We start from the raw sequence: 18943 nt of genomic DNA, 5'->3' as shown, positions 1-18943 counted from the left end.
TGTGACTCTTAAGCAAACTGACAAAGCTGTAGAGCAGGTGGGAGAACTGTTGATAGATTTGAAGTCAGTGTGTACGTTAGTGTTTCCATGGAGTGGAGATGGCCTTCCAAACCTGACCGTGAACTGCTGAAGCATGAAGTATTGAAATGCTAAGTACTGAGGTAACTCATAAACTTGCTTTCATTTCACTTTATAGCTTATATTATACATAGTGTGTAAAGTAGGAGCACAATGAGTCTGTTAAGATAACAAACAGAAATAAGTCTTAAACATTGACTAAACGTGAGTGTAATACGCATTGAACAGTAGAACAGAGTTCTACAGAAGTGTACGAAAAGCAGTATTTTTCTCCCATAAGCAATAAGTCCTGGAATAGTACTGAAACTAGGTATTTCATACTAAATATATGTTTCTAGATATTGAGCAATTACATTTTAAACTGTTTGTGTATCTGTCTTTTCTCTTTTAGATAAAAGAGTTGTCCACAAAATCAGTTGCAAGCATCAAACCCTCTCATAGTAAGTACAAAATGTAAACAGAAGCAGATTTTGTTTCTGATTTGAGCAGGTTGTCTGATACGAATCTTATAAGTCACAAAAAAACAGATATCAACTTTTATAATTAAATGTTAAAATCAAATCAACATTTTCATTTTCATGGGGTGGCTACCTGTAACAGTGTTTTTGTGCCTCTTGGTTTCTAAAGTTCATGTTCTGCAGCTCTGAGAGCATGCGAAATACAAAGCTTATGGTTTGAGTAGTGAAGAGATGTGAAAGCAGTACAGTACCACTATTTTGTATTGTGCAAACAACTTCTGGTTTTTTTCTTATGAAGTGTCATTTTAATTGTCTTCATGCCTGATTGTCCTTAGCCTGTGGAGCCCACAAAAGGGGAAATACTTAAAGGGCAGACAAAATGGATTAATGAATCAGTTAAGATGCTTATGTTTACAGAATTGTGAGAGCTCTAATGATATTTTTTGTCTATGCAATGCCTTCTGAAATTTATTACATGTAGCTAAACCTGTTAGTAGCATTTTTGTGATGCGGTCTTGTACCACGAGTGTCCCTGTTGTTGATGCTGCAGTTGTAGTGACTTGGAATAGATTTACTGCAATGGATGATGAGAGCTGGATTAATTCTGAGCTCAGTTTGCTTTATTAGCTGGACACTGGTTTGAACTGAGTCTTAACAGCAGGGAGTAGGTTGGTTTGAGGAGTAAACAACCACAGTATGGCTGTAGAGCTTCTCAGCTGGACCTGGTCGTACTCTGCAATGCTGCAGTATTGACAAGTATAATACTGTGAAACACTAGGCTCAAAAACAGGGAGCCTAAGACTGTAGAATTGATGTGTAAGTTCACTTAACAATTATGCACAACACATGGTATAGAAAGGGTTTGCATTGATCAGTAGGAAGTGTGGAAGAAGTAAAGATAAAAGCCTTGATCAGAATAGACTTTGCTTTGGGGCAAGGCTTCTTCCCTGTGACACAGACACCATGCATACGTGACCAAAGAAGTGATCTGACCAGGGAAGTTTTGTGTTCCAGTTCAGTGATGGTTTTGTTACTGGCTTTGTTTCCAGCTTCTGGGAGTATTATAATTATTGAGCATACACAGAGGTGGTAGATTTGTTGTAAAGGACCATTTTTTACTTTGCAGGCTACTTGCTTTTCCCATTAAAGCAAAAAATTATGTAGCTCATAATAATGATTAAATATTGCTGCATTTCTGAATCTTTGTCTCTTATTATTTGTTACAATATTTTTACTTTATTTTTCACTTTCGTGCTCTTTTAGCAAACTCTGCAGTTGAGCATCTTGAAGAATCTAAATCAAGTCTACCTGTGATGTATGGTGAGTTTTTGCAATAGGTTCAGATTCAGCATTTGTGAATTTTAACACTGCTCTCAAATGTGATCACAGCTGTGAGAACAGTTACATTTAATGAATGCAATTTGAATCACTTTGCTGCATGACTGCACTGAGGATTCCTTTGAATTACTTGGAAGGGGATATACTGAAAAGGAAAAACAATAGAATTGAGAGTATTTCCTAGCAGGCTCTTACAGTGTTGAAGTACATAAAGGTCAATGAAAATAATAATGAAGAGGAAATATATATATTTTTTTTCTCTTAGAAATTGGTTTGCTGGTATATGCATACACTGGAATTTCTACAGAGGAAAATAAGTGGAGATATTTGTTTTATAAGCTTTGAAATACTGTGATTTTCATGTGACTTATGTCAAGAATGAAAAAGAGCAGCACTAATAATCAAAATAGACAGTCATCACATCTAGGTGGTTCTTCCAGGGTCTCAAATAGATCACATATGATGATACAGATAAAATGATGTTGCAGAATCACGGAATGGCCAGGGTTGGGCGGGACCTCAAGGATCATGAATCTCCAACCCCCCTGCCACATGCAGGGCCACCAACCTCCCCGTTTAATATTAAACCAGGCTGCCCAGGGCCCCATCCAACCTGGCCTTGAACACCTCCAGGGATGGGGCATCCACAGCCTCTCTGTGCAGCCTGTTCCAGCACCTCACCACTCTCTCTGTAAAGAACTTCCCCCTGACATCCAACCTAAATCTCCTTTCCCTCAACTTAAAACCATTTCCCCTGTCCTGCTGTTATCTACCCTTTCTAGGAGTTGATTCCCCTCCTGTTTGTAGGCTCCCTTTAGGTACTGAAAGCCACAACTGTAGGGGAAAAAACAGGAACCTTAATTTACATTGTTTGATGCTTTGTGAAAACAGTTTTCGTTTTCTCATTATGCAAACTAATGGCATTGTTTTTATAGCAATAGTCTGTGTTAAATTCTTACTTGCAATTCAAGTAATAAAGTAATATGAATAATGAACTTTGAGCAAGTAAAATGCTTAAACCTTAAAAGCACTCGTTTATTATTTATTTGAATTATTGACATATATACAGATTTATTATTACAATTTCTCTTATTTTTAAAACCTGTTAGAGAAGAAAGGTGATTTGTCTAAAAAAAGTACATAATTTTACTTTTTCAACAAATTCAGAAACTTCTGAAAAGACATGGGGAAGAGAGTGGGCACAATGCAGCAGAAGTGTTACATAATTTGATCAAGAGTGAAAAGATTAAAAAATGAACAGTTGATGTCAAAATACTTGTAGTAATTAATAAACTAGGGAAAAAGGGATTTTTGTTTTATTAAGTGAAGTTATTTGAATGAGACAGATATTTTTGACTAACTTACACTGGACAACTGTTCACTGCTAGAAGCTTCTTAAGTTAAAGTGTACCAAAGTGAATTGTTGTGTGGAGAAAAGTAGTACCATACAGTAGAGTATTAATAATAGTACTATAAATAATCCATTAATGTTTTCATTCAAAACAGCTTTCATTCCACCAATGCAGCAGTGCTGATTCTAGCTGAGAAATCTCACAGGAAGTACTTTGGTTGAATTTAAGAACTGAGTTTCATCAATAGTTCTGCTCTTAAAGACTTATGTATTTGACAATGCTTGTCAGTCATTCACTTTCATTTCGACTGAGAGAAAACAATTCTATGAACACTATTTTCTGTGCTCTGACAGTTTAAATCAGCTTATTCAGTTACCTTTCCTGATTTCTTGCTGCTCTAGATATTGAGTTTTTGACATCTTATGAAACTTCTCAAGATAAAATGTATGTTCCTGCCATTGATATAAAAAAAGATTCACAATCACTTTACTATGAAACCTCAAATAAGGCATTTCCTTCACATTCTTATGCTGATTATTATTTTATTTATCTCTGCAGGTCTCTCTGTCTGTCCCCTTTCTTCCCTTCTGGATTTTCTTAAAATTTACCTTACCTAATTTCTGGATAAAAAGGTTAGCAGAAATTATAGTGACTTTTCCCAAAACTTTCAGGACTCTTCAAGGGATTGAATTACATATGGAGTTAAGATATCATGGCCACATTTCATGCCCTGTGGAAAAGAAAATGCTTCTGGTAACATCTGTATACAAGTTTATTTAGTGTACATCATCTCTGAAACCAGAAGAGCTGAAGCTTTCCTACCAAACAATTACCTGCATTCAGAATATCTTTCTTGTCTTTCTTCTTTCTTGTTGGAGAGAAAATTAATGTGGGAGAGAGCTCTTTTACAGCTTAAGGACACTTTTCAAAGTTGCTTGGAACTTTTCCAGTTCAAGATTACTTCTGTGTGTTTCAAAGCTGTACACTTAAAAGATACTCACGTTACAAATGAGCCATCCTAGGTGTAAGGTGGAGTAACTGTGTTAGCGGGGTGCTTTTGTGACGATGATGTGGATTTCTTATTCAGGCTCTTGAGGCAGCTGTAGGTTTGCCCAGATATAATTGAAGTCCTTCCAAAGATGACTCCTATCTCATTAAAAGGCAACAGGTGAATTATAATTTATCTCTTTTTAAGTGGACTTTGGCTTCTAGATAGCTCTTGAAATCTTGATAGTTGTTCAATATTTAATCTTTGGTAGGCCAATAATACTGGGTTGAATTAATGGGCAATCTAATTAATCTTTTGCTTTTTAGCTACTGTCTTTAAAACCTTTGACTCAGTCTTGACATATCTGAAGCAACTGAGGAAAAATTAGTCAAAGTAGTCTTCCTAGACAGTTAACAGAGAAAAGAAAAGGGACACCTTCAGAGTTTGGTTCAGCTGAACTAAGATCTGAATTGCTCTTTGAAGCTGAATTGCTCTGTGTCTCTTCTTTGACTGTAGGAGTCTGAGATGACTATATTCCTACCTTAGAGACCTCAGGTAAGTGACTGAAATGTATCATATTTAAGAGTAGTAGTTTGAAATTTACATTTATGCTGCTTATGTGCAGTATATGACTACCTGTTGATTAATTATGAGGAAAATGTATTATTCAAAAACGGCAGTCAAAGAGACAGGAATCAGGGATTAAGCTCTTAGGATGCAGAATGTGAGTATAAATGAGAAAATTCAAGGAGTAAGCAATGACTGTAACCATGGCTCGCATTCCTCGCGTCAAATTACAGCAAAGAGGCATATTTCTATTTATCCTTGGTTTTTATTTGCAAGCACGAAGTGCTTACTGTGGGCCTTACTTCCCTGTTGTACAGTTGTACACTTCTGTTCAGCCTAGAAGTACTTTAACATTTCATATCTCAGAATAAATAGACAGGATTTCTGCTTCAGGTACGGACCAAGAGACTGGTTTTTCCACTAGTACTATTGAAATATTGTGAGGGTTTTTTTGTTGTTTTTTTTTTCCCCTTAGGTAAAAACACACAAGTAATATATGATGTGCTGGAAACACAAACAGGCTGAATTCTTCACTATTGTTATTACATTTTCCTATTCTTCCTGTATAGAAATTGTCATCAAGTATTACTTAAAACAGAAATTTAATGATTAATCAAAGTATTCCAGACGCAATTATCTCTTCACACGTATCAGCTGGCAGAAGACGTAGTCTAAAAGATACAGAAAAACACTCTCATCATTGTGGAGGTCATCGTAAGATTGCTGGCCTAATGATAATTAGTATTAATATGGCTGGGTTCAGGCCAGCAAGTCAGTGATATATGACAACCAGTTTGCAGTAAGCTGGTGTTGGCAGCTACTGTTTAGTTTGGTTCACATCTGAACCTGGTGATAAAGCTAGGGTTATGTTTAGGGCTGATATTGGCTGCTGACAAGCGATGAAGACGTGCCTAGAGCTTGCTCTATAGGCTAGATGGAGGATTTAGCAACAATATCAGTGTGAGCCATTTGGTTAGGGTCAGGTGTGGGACTGCTGGAGAGTGCCAAATAGAATTAGGTTTGAGTTACAGTGGTAAAGGCCAGAAGGAAAAAAATAAAATGATTTGCAACAGGGTCTGCAAAATGCTGAATTCACCCAGGAACATCTGGTTTTTGCTGAGCAAAGGTTTTACAGGGGTCACTGCGCTTGGGTTAGAATTTGGCTTAGGCAGATGTTGATCAGCAAAAGAGAGTTACAGTTGAGCTGAGATGGAACAATTAAGGTATGTAGCAGCAGCAGAGCTTGCCTGAATAGGTTTAAGTATGAAGTTGATATTTATCTGTTTTGTAACTGAGAAAGGGGTGGATCTAAGAGTCAGGGTTCAAATGATGTCAGTGATCGAACTATAATTGAGGATACATCTGAACTGCAAGACTGATATAATCTCCAGTACTACCAGTACCCTGGTACTTAAGTGATTGCTAACAGTAGGCTTGCTAATAGTTAGGTGCTGCTCATTAGCTAAGAGCTAAGAGGTCTGATCAGACTGCTAGAAAAAAATTTCTGGTAAACTTCAGGAGTGCAATTCCTTAGGGAGTCATCTCTACACCTGTCTTTCTGTAAACTACAGGAGTGGTGAATGAAACTGCTTTTTCTTGAGATGATGTTTGGTAAATATCAAACAGAATACGTGTACAGTACAGTGAAAGAAAGGCCTGCTTACACTGGAGAAGTTGAAATTCCCAGATATTCCACTCCATGTGTTAGGATTCGATCTCCTGTCGTCATGCAGCACACATTATTCACTTATTTTCCACAGTGGTGATACTTGTTTGTTTTTGCTTTTCCATTTCTTATTTTACTGGTTTTAACTTCTGTTTCTAGTATACTGAGGGAGATACACATGCAGCTTTTTTCCAGATTACTTTCAATTCTGAATTCTTGGAGCTGGGCTTTTTCTTCAAAATTAAGTTACCCAGCAAGGCTGCGGTGATACGAGTCATCACCTTTAAGTAGATTGCATCCGAGTAAAGTAGACGTGAAATGACTGTAGATTAAATCCAATTATGAAGCAACTGGCTGCCTAGTAGGTCTAGCCAACAAAAATGCTGGGGCCTATGCCCAGGCAATAGAATTAAATTGCACCAGAGCATCACTCATCTGTGCTTCAGTCTCTGTCATCCCAAACAGAGTCATAGCTTTGCATCCAAGTTGGTAAAGGGCAGCAGTGCATCAAAAACAGCTTTGAGAGTTCAGTAACTTGGACTCTTTAGTCCCAGTTCAGATGGAGAATATTGGAAATGGGACATTGTATCATTTAGCTCCAAGTGCTCAATTCACTGTGATAACCCGTCCCAGAGCATTGATACTTGTACCCTACTGTACAGGACGTGCTGAGGAACAGGCATCTTTGCAGTAATGTCACTTCTTCTCCTTCCACCAGTCCAGCATGGCAACTACTTACAGTGTCAGAGGATTCCTGAGGAAGCTGAGGCAAATGTATGCTGACCCAAAATACTGGCCAGTGCATATTCTTTTGTACTGCCAGTAGCTGAATGCTGAAAGTATTGCTTGCACATTTCTCTGTTTTTGTGATAAACCTAGAAGAAACTCAGGTTTTAGTTTTTATTGCAATTCCTTTATTCATGAAAGGTAAATACTAACATTTTAAGAACTTGTTTTTTTATTAGTTGATGTGAAAGCATTTTCATCCATCTCTTAAATATGAAGTCCATAGAATGGTAAATAAACTGTCCTCTGACTTCGCTAGTGCAAAAGCAGTTACTCTTGATAGCCTACGGAATAATAACTTCAGTGTTTTTAGGAAGCCTTCTTTCAGCAGAAGATGTTTCAAGATTCTTTTAAAGCAGATAATACATTTTCAACAAAATTTATTTTAAAATATTCAGTGATTTACATCTGTATAGAAAAATGTTGCATCTTGCGCATATGGATTCACTGCTTACTAATTCTCTAGATTAATGAGTTATCAGATTTTTTTATATATGTATAATTTTAGAGGGTTTCTACATCCATCCATTTCACCTGCCTTTTGTAAACTACTAAGACACAAAATGCACAGAAGCAATATTTATGAAGGCATTTTTAAATGAAAATGATGAATGAGAATATACTTTTATTTGCTCTCACATGGCTTTGTCTTTGAAGATGCCTAAAACCATTCCACCTGGCTACCATTCCAAGAAGACACGGGTTTTCTAGAGTTGTGTGACCTATCAGCCACCCGTGCAGGTGGCTTAAAGCTGATGTATCTGAGATGATGGACAGCAAGCTTAGGCAATTGAATCACTCTCAAAGTAACCACTGTATTAGGATCTCTTCTGCAAATATTTCCTATCAAGGCAGTATTTATGACCTTCAAGAGTCATATTGCATTGGGATTATGATTAATAAGCAGTTGTAAGCAGTCAGGAAAATTGACATCAGTGTGTTTTTTTTTTGCCTTACTGTCCCTCTCTGGACCTTGACCTTTTTCTGTCCTGTTTGTCTGGTGTTCCTGTTCTTCCTCGTTATTAGAGCAGGCCCCCTTGGTACATATGCTGGAGCCCATAGAGGAGCTTTCAGAAGAGGAAAAAGGTAATGGTTGGTTCAGAACAAAATGTAGTGGCATGTTTTTCTTGAAAATAAAAATGTGAATATTATTTTATGTGTACAGTATTTTTCATTGTGCTCGAGTATGCTTATCTGGTTTGGGTGGGAACATTCCTTGTACATGTCAATTTCCTTTTTGCCATTGGTGCTTGTAAATATTATGTTTTCCTTATCCAAGTTCAATATGTTTTTGTGGAAGTCTTAATTCCTTAAAGTAGGTATATTCCATATGTATAAAGGCAGTTAAGATAAGCAGAACAAAAATGATTGATGAGGAATAGCCCCATCACTAGGAAATTCTTTGGTGTAATCTGATGGTGTTGATGCTATTGCAATGTATGCTCACTTCTTTTACATACTTGTCATAAGCACATAAATAGTTCAGATAGAGGAAGGAAGTTTGTGGTGGAAGCTGAAACCGCCAACTTTTATACATGGACCAAAGATTCTTTTTGCAAGTAATCTATGTTATGCCTACCTCTGCACAGCCACAACTCCAGCCAGGGTTGTGCTCAGTGTTGGTGACTTGCCACATGTTGATAGCTGCCAGTGCCAACTTGGCAGCTGATCCTCTGCTTCATTTGAAGAAAACTTGGGCAAGGCCGCATTTACAGTGTCAGATCAAGAAGTGTTGGTTCGTTTTTGCATGGTGTTCTGCTGGAGGGAGCTAGCAGTATTTTAGATGAAAATCCAAGTGACTGCCGAGCATGATAACCTGTGCTGTGTGTAAATAAACAATAAAATAAAACTCAGTTTTGAACTTTATAGTCAGTGAATTTAAATGTTGTAGGAATAATGCTGCTTTGAAAACAAAAATGTCATCTGAATACATCTGTGGTTAAGTAAGAGGTTTCCCCAGGGAAAACCCAGTGACTCTGTCCAGTCTGAAATAAGGACTGCTTACATTTTTCCCATTCTTTCTGCTATTTCTTTTGCTTGCCATCATCTCTTTTGATCGATTGTTGTCTTCTGTGCCTACAGGCATGGCCTACAGTACAAAAGAAAGAAAGAATGCAGTCTGAAAGGTTAGACCTAGATTTTTTTTTTGTTTGCAATGACAGCCATTTATAAGGGAGAGTGTGAAAATTCTTGACTCGGCAGATTGTTTCACAGGGTTATATAGAAGCTGAGGCAGTGGACCACACTTGAGATCCCTTGTCTTCAAAGCTGTCCAATCTAATGCTTTTTTGGTTTGTTCATTTTTTTAAACAAAAATGAGTAAGAAAACAGTTCCTTAAATAGTTGGCTTCTGACAAAAAAAGCTTTTGTTTTTAATTAATTAACAAGAACTAATATTGTCATTAATTAGGATAATACTGGATAGTCCTGTTACCCATATTAGTGTATGAAGTAATTGTGAATAAAAAATGATTTTAGATGGACCTATTTTATTGTGGGGATTAACATCAGAAAGGACAGGATTTTTGTTAAGCTCTGTGGAGCCATCCGCTTAAAATGTACGATGACTCACATCAGGCTTTCTGGGAGAACTTCATACTGTTCATTGCCTCTTTTACAGACTGGGGACAGTCCAGTAGTTCTACCTTTCAGCTCTGACCAGTAGTTTACCTCTTCTAGGACTTGACTCTCCAGCCACGTAACTTTTAACCTCATGTCTGTTGAGGAATGAGTTGTCCACGAAGTTCCCAAAGCCAGATAATATTTTAGCCAGATATTGTTGTTTTCAGTACAGATCTTGTAGCATGGTAGTTGGACTCTTTCAATCTTTATTTCTTTTCTTTCTTTCCAGGATTCAGTGAAAGCATCCTAGAATAACCTAGATATTCTTTGTGTATGTCGAAGCTTTTTCAATTCTTCTTCTGGATGAGAACTAAATGGACAGCTTTTTACGTAGAAGGAAAAGTGGCACATTTCTTTTGGAAAGAAAAAAAAGAAAACATTTGAAAGTCATGGTGTGGCATTATTCCTTCAGTTATATCTTTGTCTTTGGGCTGGCAAGTGACACCAGAGCTCTATAAAGCAAATTGGAAAGAGAGAAGCTCCTGCCCAAGATTTACCTTCTATTTTAGAGAGGGAAGTTGGGAGTTCAGTTCACTGCATGCTTTCCTGCAATGTTCTGTATGCCTCTGTATGCTTTGCAGCCTGTGCTGACTGCTGCCAGTCAGAAGCAGGTACTGTGGAACCACTGATTATTGCTTCACTTAGTGTCTAAGTAGCACTCGGTAGAATTTCCCCCTTGGCAGAGATACTTCACGGGCAGGTTCTAGGTGGGTGTGTTTTGCTTCTTCACTCTCCTGTATGACCTTTTAATACTCTGACTTAACTTAAATGTCAGTCTTTAATTTAGGTTAAGAGTCTGTATTATGATTCTTTTTAACTTGTGTGAGAGTTGGTGTTTTTACTGACACCTAAAATAAGGGAAAGAGGTAGAAAGTTCTTTGTCTGCTTTAGTATGTATGATGGTGTCATTGACCTGTAGTAGAAAATATGACACTGAACTTTGTATTTGAAAGAGTTTTAAAGATAAGTAGTATCAGTCGTATATTCTGTGAAACGATTTGCCTCATGCTCTGCCTTTGTTTTTACCAAGATTTTTGAAAGTGTAAGGACCTTCCAAAGATCTCAGTAGGTCTTTTTCGTGAGACATCACTGTTGCTTGATTCTCTTCCTCTGAACAGGTTTGCTGTATTCCTGTTCTAATTGCTACTAGAGTCTTGCGTTCATTTGAAATAGCAATTTTAGAGGACTTAATTATCAGAAGAGAGTCTTTATCAGAAGTTCCAAAGAACAGTTCTGAAAGTTAAGATCTTTGTGGTTAAATATTCAAGCATGCATCTTTACGGCAATTTTACAACAAGAAAAAACAAGGCGGTTTTGATGGTGAGTGCTTGATGCTGAGGTAGTTTCCAAGTGAGCTGACCAGATTTTAAAAAGAATAGACTCTGTGCAGACAAAAAGTGGACTTGTATGTCTGTGGTGTTTATAAAAAATGCATGCCTCAATGCTGTTTTTAACTGTCTTGTGTAGTGCAGGTTTTTTTGAGATGCCTTTTAAATGCACTTTTTTCGTTCTTATTTCAGAAATCGAGAAAGACGAACTTAAAACAGGTAGAAGTAACCAACATTTAATAAATGCTTTGAAGACAGATCCTTCTTTAACTAAAGAATTAAGAGTTGTTTTGGAGCAAGCCCTGGAGGAAAAACTGGAATCCTTGGGAATCAAAGCAGTGAGATTATTTTGTGTTCTTTAAAAGACTGATAACATTTGACTCATTTATTTATTATTTTCTCATTTCTATACCACAACACTCAACCTAGAAAATCCAGAGCTAAATTTCCAACCGTTATAAATCAGTGTAATTCATTAACCTGAGGGAATTTCCAGCCAATTACAGCTGTGGACAATATGACCGCACCTGTTAGCAGTCCTTTCAGCTTATATGATTCTTCTACAAGCTTTTTAATATTTGAAGTTTAAAGAGCGTTTATAATTCTAGGGTAATAAATTCAAGAAACAATAGCTCTTGTGTTTACAATGCAATTTGTCTCTCTAGGGTGTCCGTGGTATCCCAAATGATCGCTTAAATAAAATCCTGCGTGCCATTGAATCTGCTAGAGAGCACAAACTGAAGCAAGAGCCTGACATTCAACGAATTCGAGAGTATCTTGAACGCCAAGTCAGCTTTAGGGTTGTAGAGAGATCAACATTGTCTAACAGAACTGTTTCCAGTCCTTACATTCCTTCTGAAGGTTAAATTTTTATATATATATATACATGTATGTATTTTAGTTTAAGTTCTGCTACTATGGTACGTAATGTTTTATCAGTAACAAAATCTAGATATGTTTTTCTAGAGACGCTTGTGTGTAGCTGCTTTCTGAATTTTTCATCTAATTATTCTATCTAGTTAAGGCCAACTAGGCTGTTTCCTTCCAAGTGCTGTTGATGATGTGTTTAATTGCAGAAAAATTACCTCTTGTATTGGAAAAGATGCATCGGAACTGAACTGTTCTGAAGAAAAAAGAAAAACTTTTTTTTCCCCTATAAATTCATAATCTGCAGTACAGACATCTTTAATTTTTGAAAGACATTAGATGCTAATGTTAAAGATGCCAAGCATTGCTTCTAATAATGAGACAGAAAACTTCACTTGCAGGTAAACAGAAGTTCAATCAATTGGGAATTTCCTCCTCTGCCATACCACAAAAACCAGTAAAACGGTCTTTGACAGCTGTCCGCCCAGCTGAACAAAGAGCTGAGAATACATCTACACCAAAGTAAGACTGCTGCTCTCATAGTCCTCATACCTTGGGTAAAAATCCCCTGTGGGTGTGATTTTTTTATGTTTTTTTTACCTAATGCATTTCATGCTAGTATATTGTAAGAATTAAGAAAGTAATTCTTTTTTTTTTCTATATAAACTTTAACTGGTTGGCTGTCAGCATTGACATGACTTGTTTCATTATTTTTGGGTGCAGGAAGCTCATTGGAAACGAAGCTTCCAGAAAGACATCTAGTATCACGTATGTTTTTCTTTTCCCATTGTATTTTTGAAGAAAACATTATTGGTGCTTGCAACATAAGACCCATTGCGAAGTTCAAATGACAAATGACGCTTTTCTGGACTCTCCCTCTCCCCCCGATCCGAATCTGTTGTTACAGTCCCTGAATGTTCTCAGTTCAGCAGATGTTTTCCTTATTGGGAACCAGAGAGAGACAATCAAATCAAAAATCAATAACTTCCTAGCCTCCTGGAAGCATTTAAAGACCTCACCTTCATCTTTTCAGCCTGTTGATATTTTTTTATTATTGTAACCAGAATTAAGTGCAATATTTCAGGTCTCCTCGAGCTTATTGTTATGTAATTTTTGTTCTCTGGGTAACATTAGTGATGCAACTCTAAATTCATCAAGACAGAAGTAGGTTGGATCTGACTGTTAACATCTAATTACCAACTCTACAGTTATTCTAACTTGATTAACTTAATTGTTATGGAAAATTCCTAAATTATTTTCATCATACAGAATACATAACAGAACTTGTGTGGTGCAAATTCCATGGCCCTGGACCTTGCTCTCACAGGAAAGCCTATTGTTGTTTGCTTGGCAAGAGTTTTTATATGTTGGTGTGTTGGTTTTGTAAAGGTAGTTACATAGGCGGAAATAATCACATCTAAGAGATAAGAGATCTCTGAGATCTCAAAATATAAGAGATATATTATAATAACCTCTTGAGTTTACTTAGCAGCAGAATTTCTTTTTGAGTGCTTTTATGGATAGCTGTAATTTATGGGAGTTCTGTTTTTCTTCTACATATGGAGAATGCTTGTGTTACTGTAAAGGAAAATACAACAAATCTTAAAGATGTATATGTCAGTGCAGTCACTGAAACTCAGCAAGTGCTCAGGTTTATGTGTTTTTGTTTAGAACTCCACCATTCAGTTCAGAGGAAGAAGCAGATGAAGATGATGTCAAACAGTTGCACGTATCACGAGAATTGTTGCAAAAGCAGTCAAAAACATCGAGCAGCAAAGTCAGTGCTTTTCAGATGGCTTCTGACAAAAGTGATCTGGATGGGACAGAGGAAAGTGAAACTGAAGAAACAGGAACACCTGTCAAAACTTCAAAAGGTATTTTCACTTCTTTCATATATGTATGTTGTAACAGCTGTGCATGATTTTTTTTTTATGGTAATATTCCTGTGTTAAAAAAGGCAGAGTGTGTATCTTATGTATGTGTATTTGTATGCAATTTGTTCTTTTGGTAATGTATTTATGTTACTGTAATGCTTAGAGATGTCAAATAAAATCATGAGTACCAAGTAGGTGAATGCATGCGGAGAAAGATACAATCTGTGCTTCCATGAGACTCCCTGCTTGAACTCAGATTGGCCACTGCAGTAAAAGAGAACAAGAAGTCCTTTTACAAATATATTAACAGTAAGAGAAGAAACAAGGAGAATTTCCATCCTTTACTTGATGCAACAGGGGATGTGACCACTGTGGATAAGGAAGAGGCTGAGTTCTCAATGCCTTCTTTACATCTGCCTTTAATAGTCGGATCAGTTATCCTCAGGGCATTTTATGCCCTGATCTGGAAGTCTGGGATGGAATGCAGAATACACCCCCAGTGATTCAGGTAGGGACAGTTAGAGAGCTCCTCCTCCATCTGGACTGTCAAAAGTCCATGGGACTGGATGGACTTCATCCTATGGTGCTGAGGGAGCTGGTAGAGGTGATTGCCAAGTTGCTTTCCACCACATATCAGCATTCCTGCTTGCCTGGAGAGGTCCCAGAGGATTGGAGGCTTGCCAATGTGACTCCCATCTACAAGAAGGGCTGTAAGGAGTATGCTGGGAACTACAGGCCAGTTAGCCTGACCTCAGTACCAGGGAAAGTTATGGAGCAAATCATCGTGGGAGAGAGGAATCAGGGAACCAGGGAATCAGGCCCAGCCAGCATGGGTTGTGCTTGTCCAACCTAAACTTTTTCTGTGACTGTATGACCAGAATGGTAGACCAGGGAAAGGCTGTTGATGTATTCTACCTAGACTTCAGCAAAGCCTTTGACTCGATCTCTCACAGTATTCTCCTGGGGAAACTGGCTGCTTGTGGCCTGGACAGGTCTACCCTTCTAAGGGTGAGGAACTGGCTAGAGGGCTGTGCCCAATGGGCACTGGTTAATGGAGTTAAGCCCAGCTGGTGACCCGTTACAAGTGGTGTCCCCCAAGGGTCAGTACTGGGGCCTATCGTGTTTAATGTCTTTATTGATGACCTAGATGAGGGGATTGAGTGCACCCTCAGTAATTGCCCTTTGCTAATGGCACAATCGCTGCAATAACCCCATGCAGCACTATAGGCTTAGGGCTGAGTGGCTGGATGACTGTGAAGAAGAAAGGGACCTGGGGGTGTTGGTTGATGCTCAGCTGAACATGAGCTGACAGTGTGCCCAAGTGGCCAAGAGGGCCAACGGCATCCTGGCCTTCATTAGAAACTGTGGCCAGCAGGAGCAGGGAGGTGATCATCCCCCTGTACTCAGCACTGGTGAGGCCGCACCTCGAGTACTGTGTTCAGTTTTGGGCCCCTCACTACAAGAAAGACATTGAGGTCCTGGAGCGTGTCCAGAGAAGGGCAGCAAAGCTGTGAGGGGTCTGGAGCACAAGTCTTATGAGGAGCGGCTGAGGGAGCTGGGACTGTTCAGTCTGGAGAAGAGGAGGCTCAGGAGAGAGTCATCACACTCTGCTCTACTCCTGAAGGGAGGTTGTGATGAGGTGGGATTTGGCCTCTTCTCCCCAACAGCGAACAGGACCCAAGGAAATGGCTGCAAGTTGCACCAGAGGAGATATAGATTAGGCATAAGGAAATCTTCTCTCGGAGAGTGGTCAGGCATTGGAATGGAACGGTGGAGTCACCATCCCTGATAGTGTTCACGAGGCGTCTGGATGAGGTGCTGAGATATGGTTTAGTAGCTTAGTGGGTAGTAATGGTAATAGGTAGAAGGTTGGACTAGTTGATCTTGTAGGTCCTTTCCAACCTTGTGATTCTATGATGATTCTATGATTTTTTCCAAAACAGTCTTTCTCAGGCTTTTACTTTGTAGATTTTCAGGAGATTTACAGTGAAGCCTCAAGAACAGTTATCATGCCTGCATTTTGAATCAAAATTGTGAGGTAATGGTTTTTTATGAACTTGTAGGAGCTGTTATTCAAAAACTGACTGAACAAGTTGGAAAGAGCCTTTCTAACCACGGAAATAAGAGCAGGCCAGCCGGAGGGATAGATGTTGCACAAGCATTTATTAAGAAAGAAGAGGTGCAAGAACCCAAGGTATTAATTTTAATAACATTATTAAGTAATTGAACTGAATATTAAGTAATTGAGCAAGATCTGTTACATTTATTTCATGTTAAACCTGTATTGGTGAGGATCTTAATTCTCAAAGATGTTTTTGGAGATACAGCTAAGTAATCTTTTTGGGTAATCTAATATCCTAGAGTATTTTTAATTCTAGAGCTCTATCTAATAGGGAACTTCAAATGGCATTTTAATGAGAGGACAGATTGTACTTTTGAGTTTGGTATTTTGTTTTTCTGTACATAGTTAATAATCATACTTTTCTTAGACTTCAATACTGGTTCACTGAGTATGACATGTGTTCACAATCAGAATTCTAACGTAACTTGTTCTTTATCCCCCAGTAAAACCCCAGAATTCCCCTCACTATTGTGTTTTATAATCAGCAAGTCACTTGGTGCACATTGATCTTTACTTGAACAATTTTTAGTAAGAACAAAAGTTGCTCCAAATCAGAAGTCAGCAGCAGATAATGCAGTTTCAGTTGCAGTAGGTTATTGAAGCAGATGACCAGATACTAGTTCTATCATTCAAGCAAATACATTCATGTACGTTAGCTGTTAATAAACAAATAATGATTACTGAAAATCCAGTTATCCATAATAAAATCAACACCTTACGGCTTCTATTCCAGTTTCTATTCCAGAAAGGGGTGATGGTATTAATGGCAGGTGTAATGGTAGGGTGCTGTCAGTTGCCACTGCTGACACCTAACTTGTCCGTTGACTGTATGAGAGCTGCACATCATACCAAGGTCAAAATTATCAAATCAGACATGGCAATTAAAATGCAGTTTTAGGTCTAATGTTATTTTCAAATTCTCTGCAAAGCCAGATGATATGATACCGTAAAACAGGCACAGTAACATTTAGGGGCATTAGTTTAATAACGATCTGTAAGTGTTTGGCCCCTGCATTAGGAAATGTGGGCTTAAGAGCAAAAAGCTATAGCAAAGTAAGCCTTAAAATCTATGTTCAGCAAAGGTAATTTTGCTGTAATTCATTTAAAATAGAACATACAGTGGCATGTTGTGGTATGGATTTAATGAATTAGAAATGAGTTTATGAACCCAGGGCAAGGATTGCTACTTTGTTTCTGGAATCTTTACAAAAGAACACACCCACCTTGCATTCTTTGCTAATTATATAGGAACGTGTGTATCTTCAGGTTAATATTTCCACATTTAAATGTAGGCAAGTTCAAGGTAATTTTCTACATTTTACTTAGGATTCTCAAAGGTGCCTAAAAATATATGTGCAGAATGCCATCAATTAGGTGATTTCTCTCAAGGTCTGTTTTTTTATTAGCATAAGGAGGCTTAAGTAGTAATAGCTGCTAATGGTCATTCTCAGTACCCACCATACTATAATACCTCTCTAATACATCCACTGTCGTGTTTAACAAAGGCCCATGTTTTACCAGAACATCCTTGAGGAACATCTGAGGGACTTTGTGCTTATCTGAAGGTGTACAAGCATTATCTGAGTTTACCACATACTGTATGAGTTATGGGATTTGTTGATGTGAGTCTTTGAGTTAAAAAAAAAAAAAAAAAAAAAAAAATTGCCTAGTAATTTTGACTGGGACCATTTATTTTACACTCGATCAATACTGAACTGTGTTTGAAATTGGTTGTTTTCTCTTTATTTTGCACTTTAAAGTCAGCTAAGATTGAGCGAATGAGGAAACACTTTTTTTGAGTATGCGTGACTCTGACTTTCTCACTGCCACACCCTCCAAATGCAGATAATTTGAAATAGCAAAATGTTGAATCCTGGGATGTGAATAATACAGCACACAAATCTGTCAGCTCCTGAAAAGCTGTTTGCAACAGTTACGAATGTAAAAAATTTGAATTATGTTGCAAAAAAGCCAGCATTACTCCGGTTTCTTTTTTCAGAACACACTACGTGTTCATATTTGTGGATTTCTCTCCAGTATGAACGTAACTTAGGTTGCTTCCTGATATTATTGGAACCTTTCTTCTGTGCAGCGGAAGCACTTCCTGTATTTTATTGTAACAGAGACTGTAGTGAAACAAGGTTATAACTCTGTGAGAAATGATCTTTATCGTACTATGGGTGAGCTCTGGAATAATGGCTAATTCCATTGAATCCCCACTGACTGGCAAATGGGGAAATGCTGTAGCTCTTCTTTCAAAGGTGGATGACGATATTTGGTTCTCAGGCTGATGAAATAACCCGAAGGCAGCAGGTCCGTGCCTTTTTAATCTGTTTGATTTGACAGTTTTGTGAACTCGATATGCAAATCCATCATTTAATTAAAAGTAATCAAACTTGTATACTTGATAGTTGGTCTTTGGAGGAATACATATTTCAATTTTGAGCACCATGTTTTTAAATTTAATTCTTTAATTTTCCCTTTAAATAAATGAGTTTTAGATTAAAATGGCCTTTATCGCAGCATTACTTTTTTAGTGTCAATACAGAAAGCTTATATAGCAAACTCAAGTACAACCTTGCATGGTATCATAGTGTCTCATAGTCTCTCACAGCGTCTCTATTTCTGTGTAAGCAGTATTCATTCTAATGTTTAAAGGATTTTCCGTCTCATTGGAATAACAACTTTGCAGAAGAAAGAACCCTTTTAATATGTGTATATAATGTATAAGTTATTGAAACGTGGAAGTTACAATGATGGCGCTAGGTGTCACGGAGGCTGGGCAACCAGTGTATTTTTCTTCAAGGCCTACTTATTTATTTAGTTATTTGGAGAGCCTGATCTCAGAGGATCTTGTTGGGAAAGGCAGAAACAAATGCACATTTTATCTCCATCAG

At 37.8% G+C, this 18943-nt stretch overlaps 1 protein-coding gene across 1 annotated transcript in view; it reads left to right on the top strand.

Annotated features, from left to right (window-relative positions):
- DZIP1 (DAZ interacting zinc finger protein 1) overlaps nt 1–18943 on the top strand; it is a 35052-nt gene that overhangs the window by 14660 nt on the left and 1449 nt on the right. Inside the window, exons 10-18 of the mRNA XM_042867912.1 lie at nt 470–518; nt 1800–1856; nt 8260–8319; nt 11376–11521; nt 11849–12044; nt 12452–12572; nt 12774–12818; nt 13722–13924; nt 15988–16118. Coding sequence (XP_042723846.1) covers nt 470–518; nt 1800–1856; nt 8260–8319; nt 11376–11521; nt 11849–12044; nt 12452–12572; nt 12774–12818; nt 13722–13924; nt 15988–16118 — 1008 coding nt within the window. The remainder of the gene's footprint in view (nt 1–469; nt 519–1799; nt 1857–8259; nt 8320–11375; nt 11522–11848; nt 12045–12451; nt 12573–12773; nt 12819–13721; nt 13925–15987; nt 16119–18943) is intronic.

The sequence above is a fragment of the Lagopus leucura genome, unplaced genomic scaffold (assembly GCF_019238085.1).
Source record: "Lagopus leucura isolate 7727_CA_CO unplaced genomic scaffold, USGS_WTPT01 Super-Scaffold_100001, whole genome shotgun sequence".
Lineage (NCBI taxonomy): Eukaryota > Metazoa > Chordata > Aves > Galliformes > Phasianidae > Lagopus > Lagopus leucura.
The sequence above is the reverse complement of the archived record's forward strand: the minus strand, read 5'-3'. Positions and strand labels throughout refer to the sequence as shown.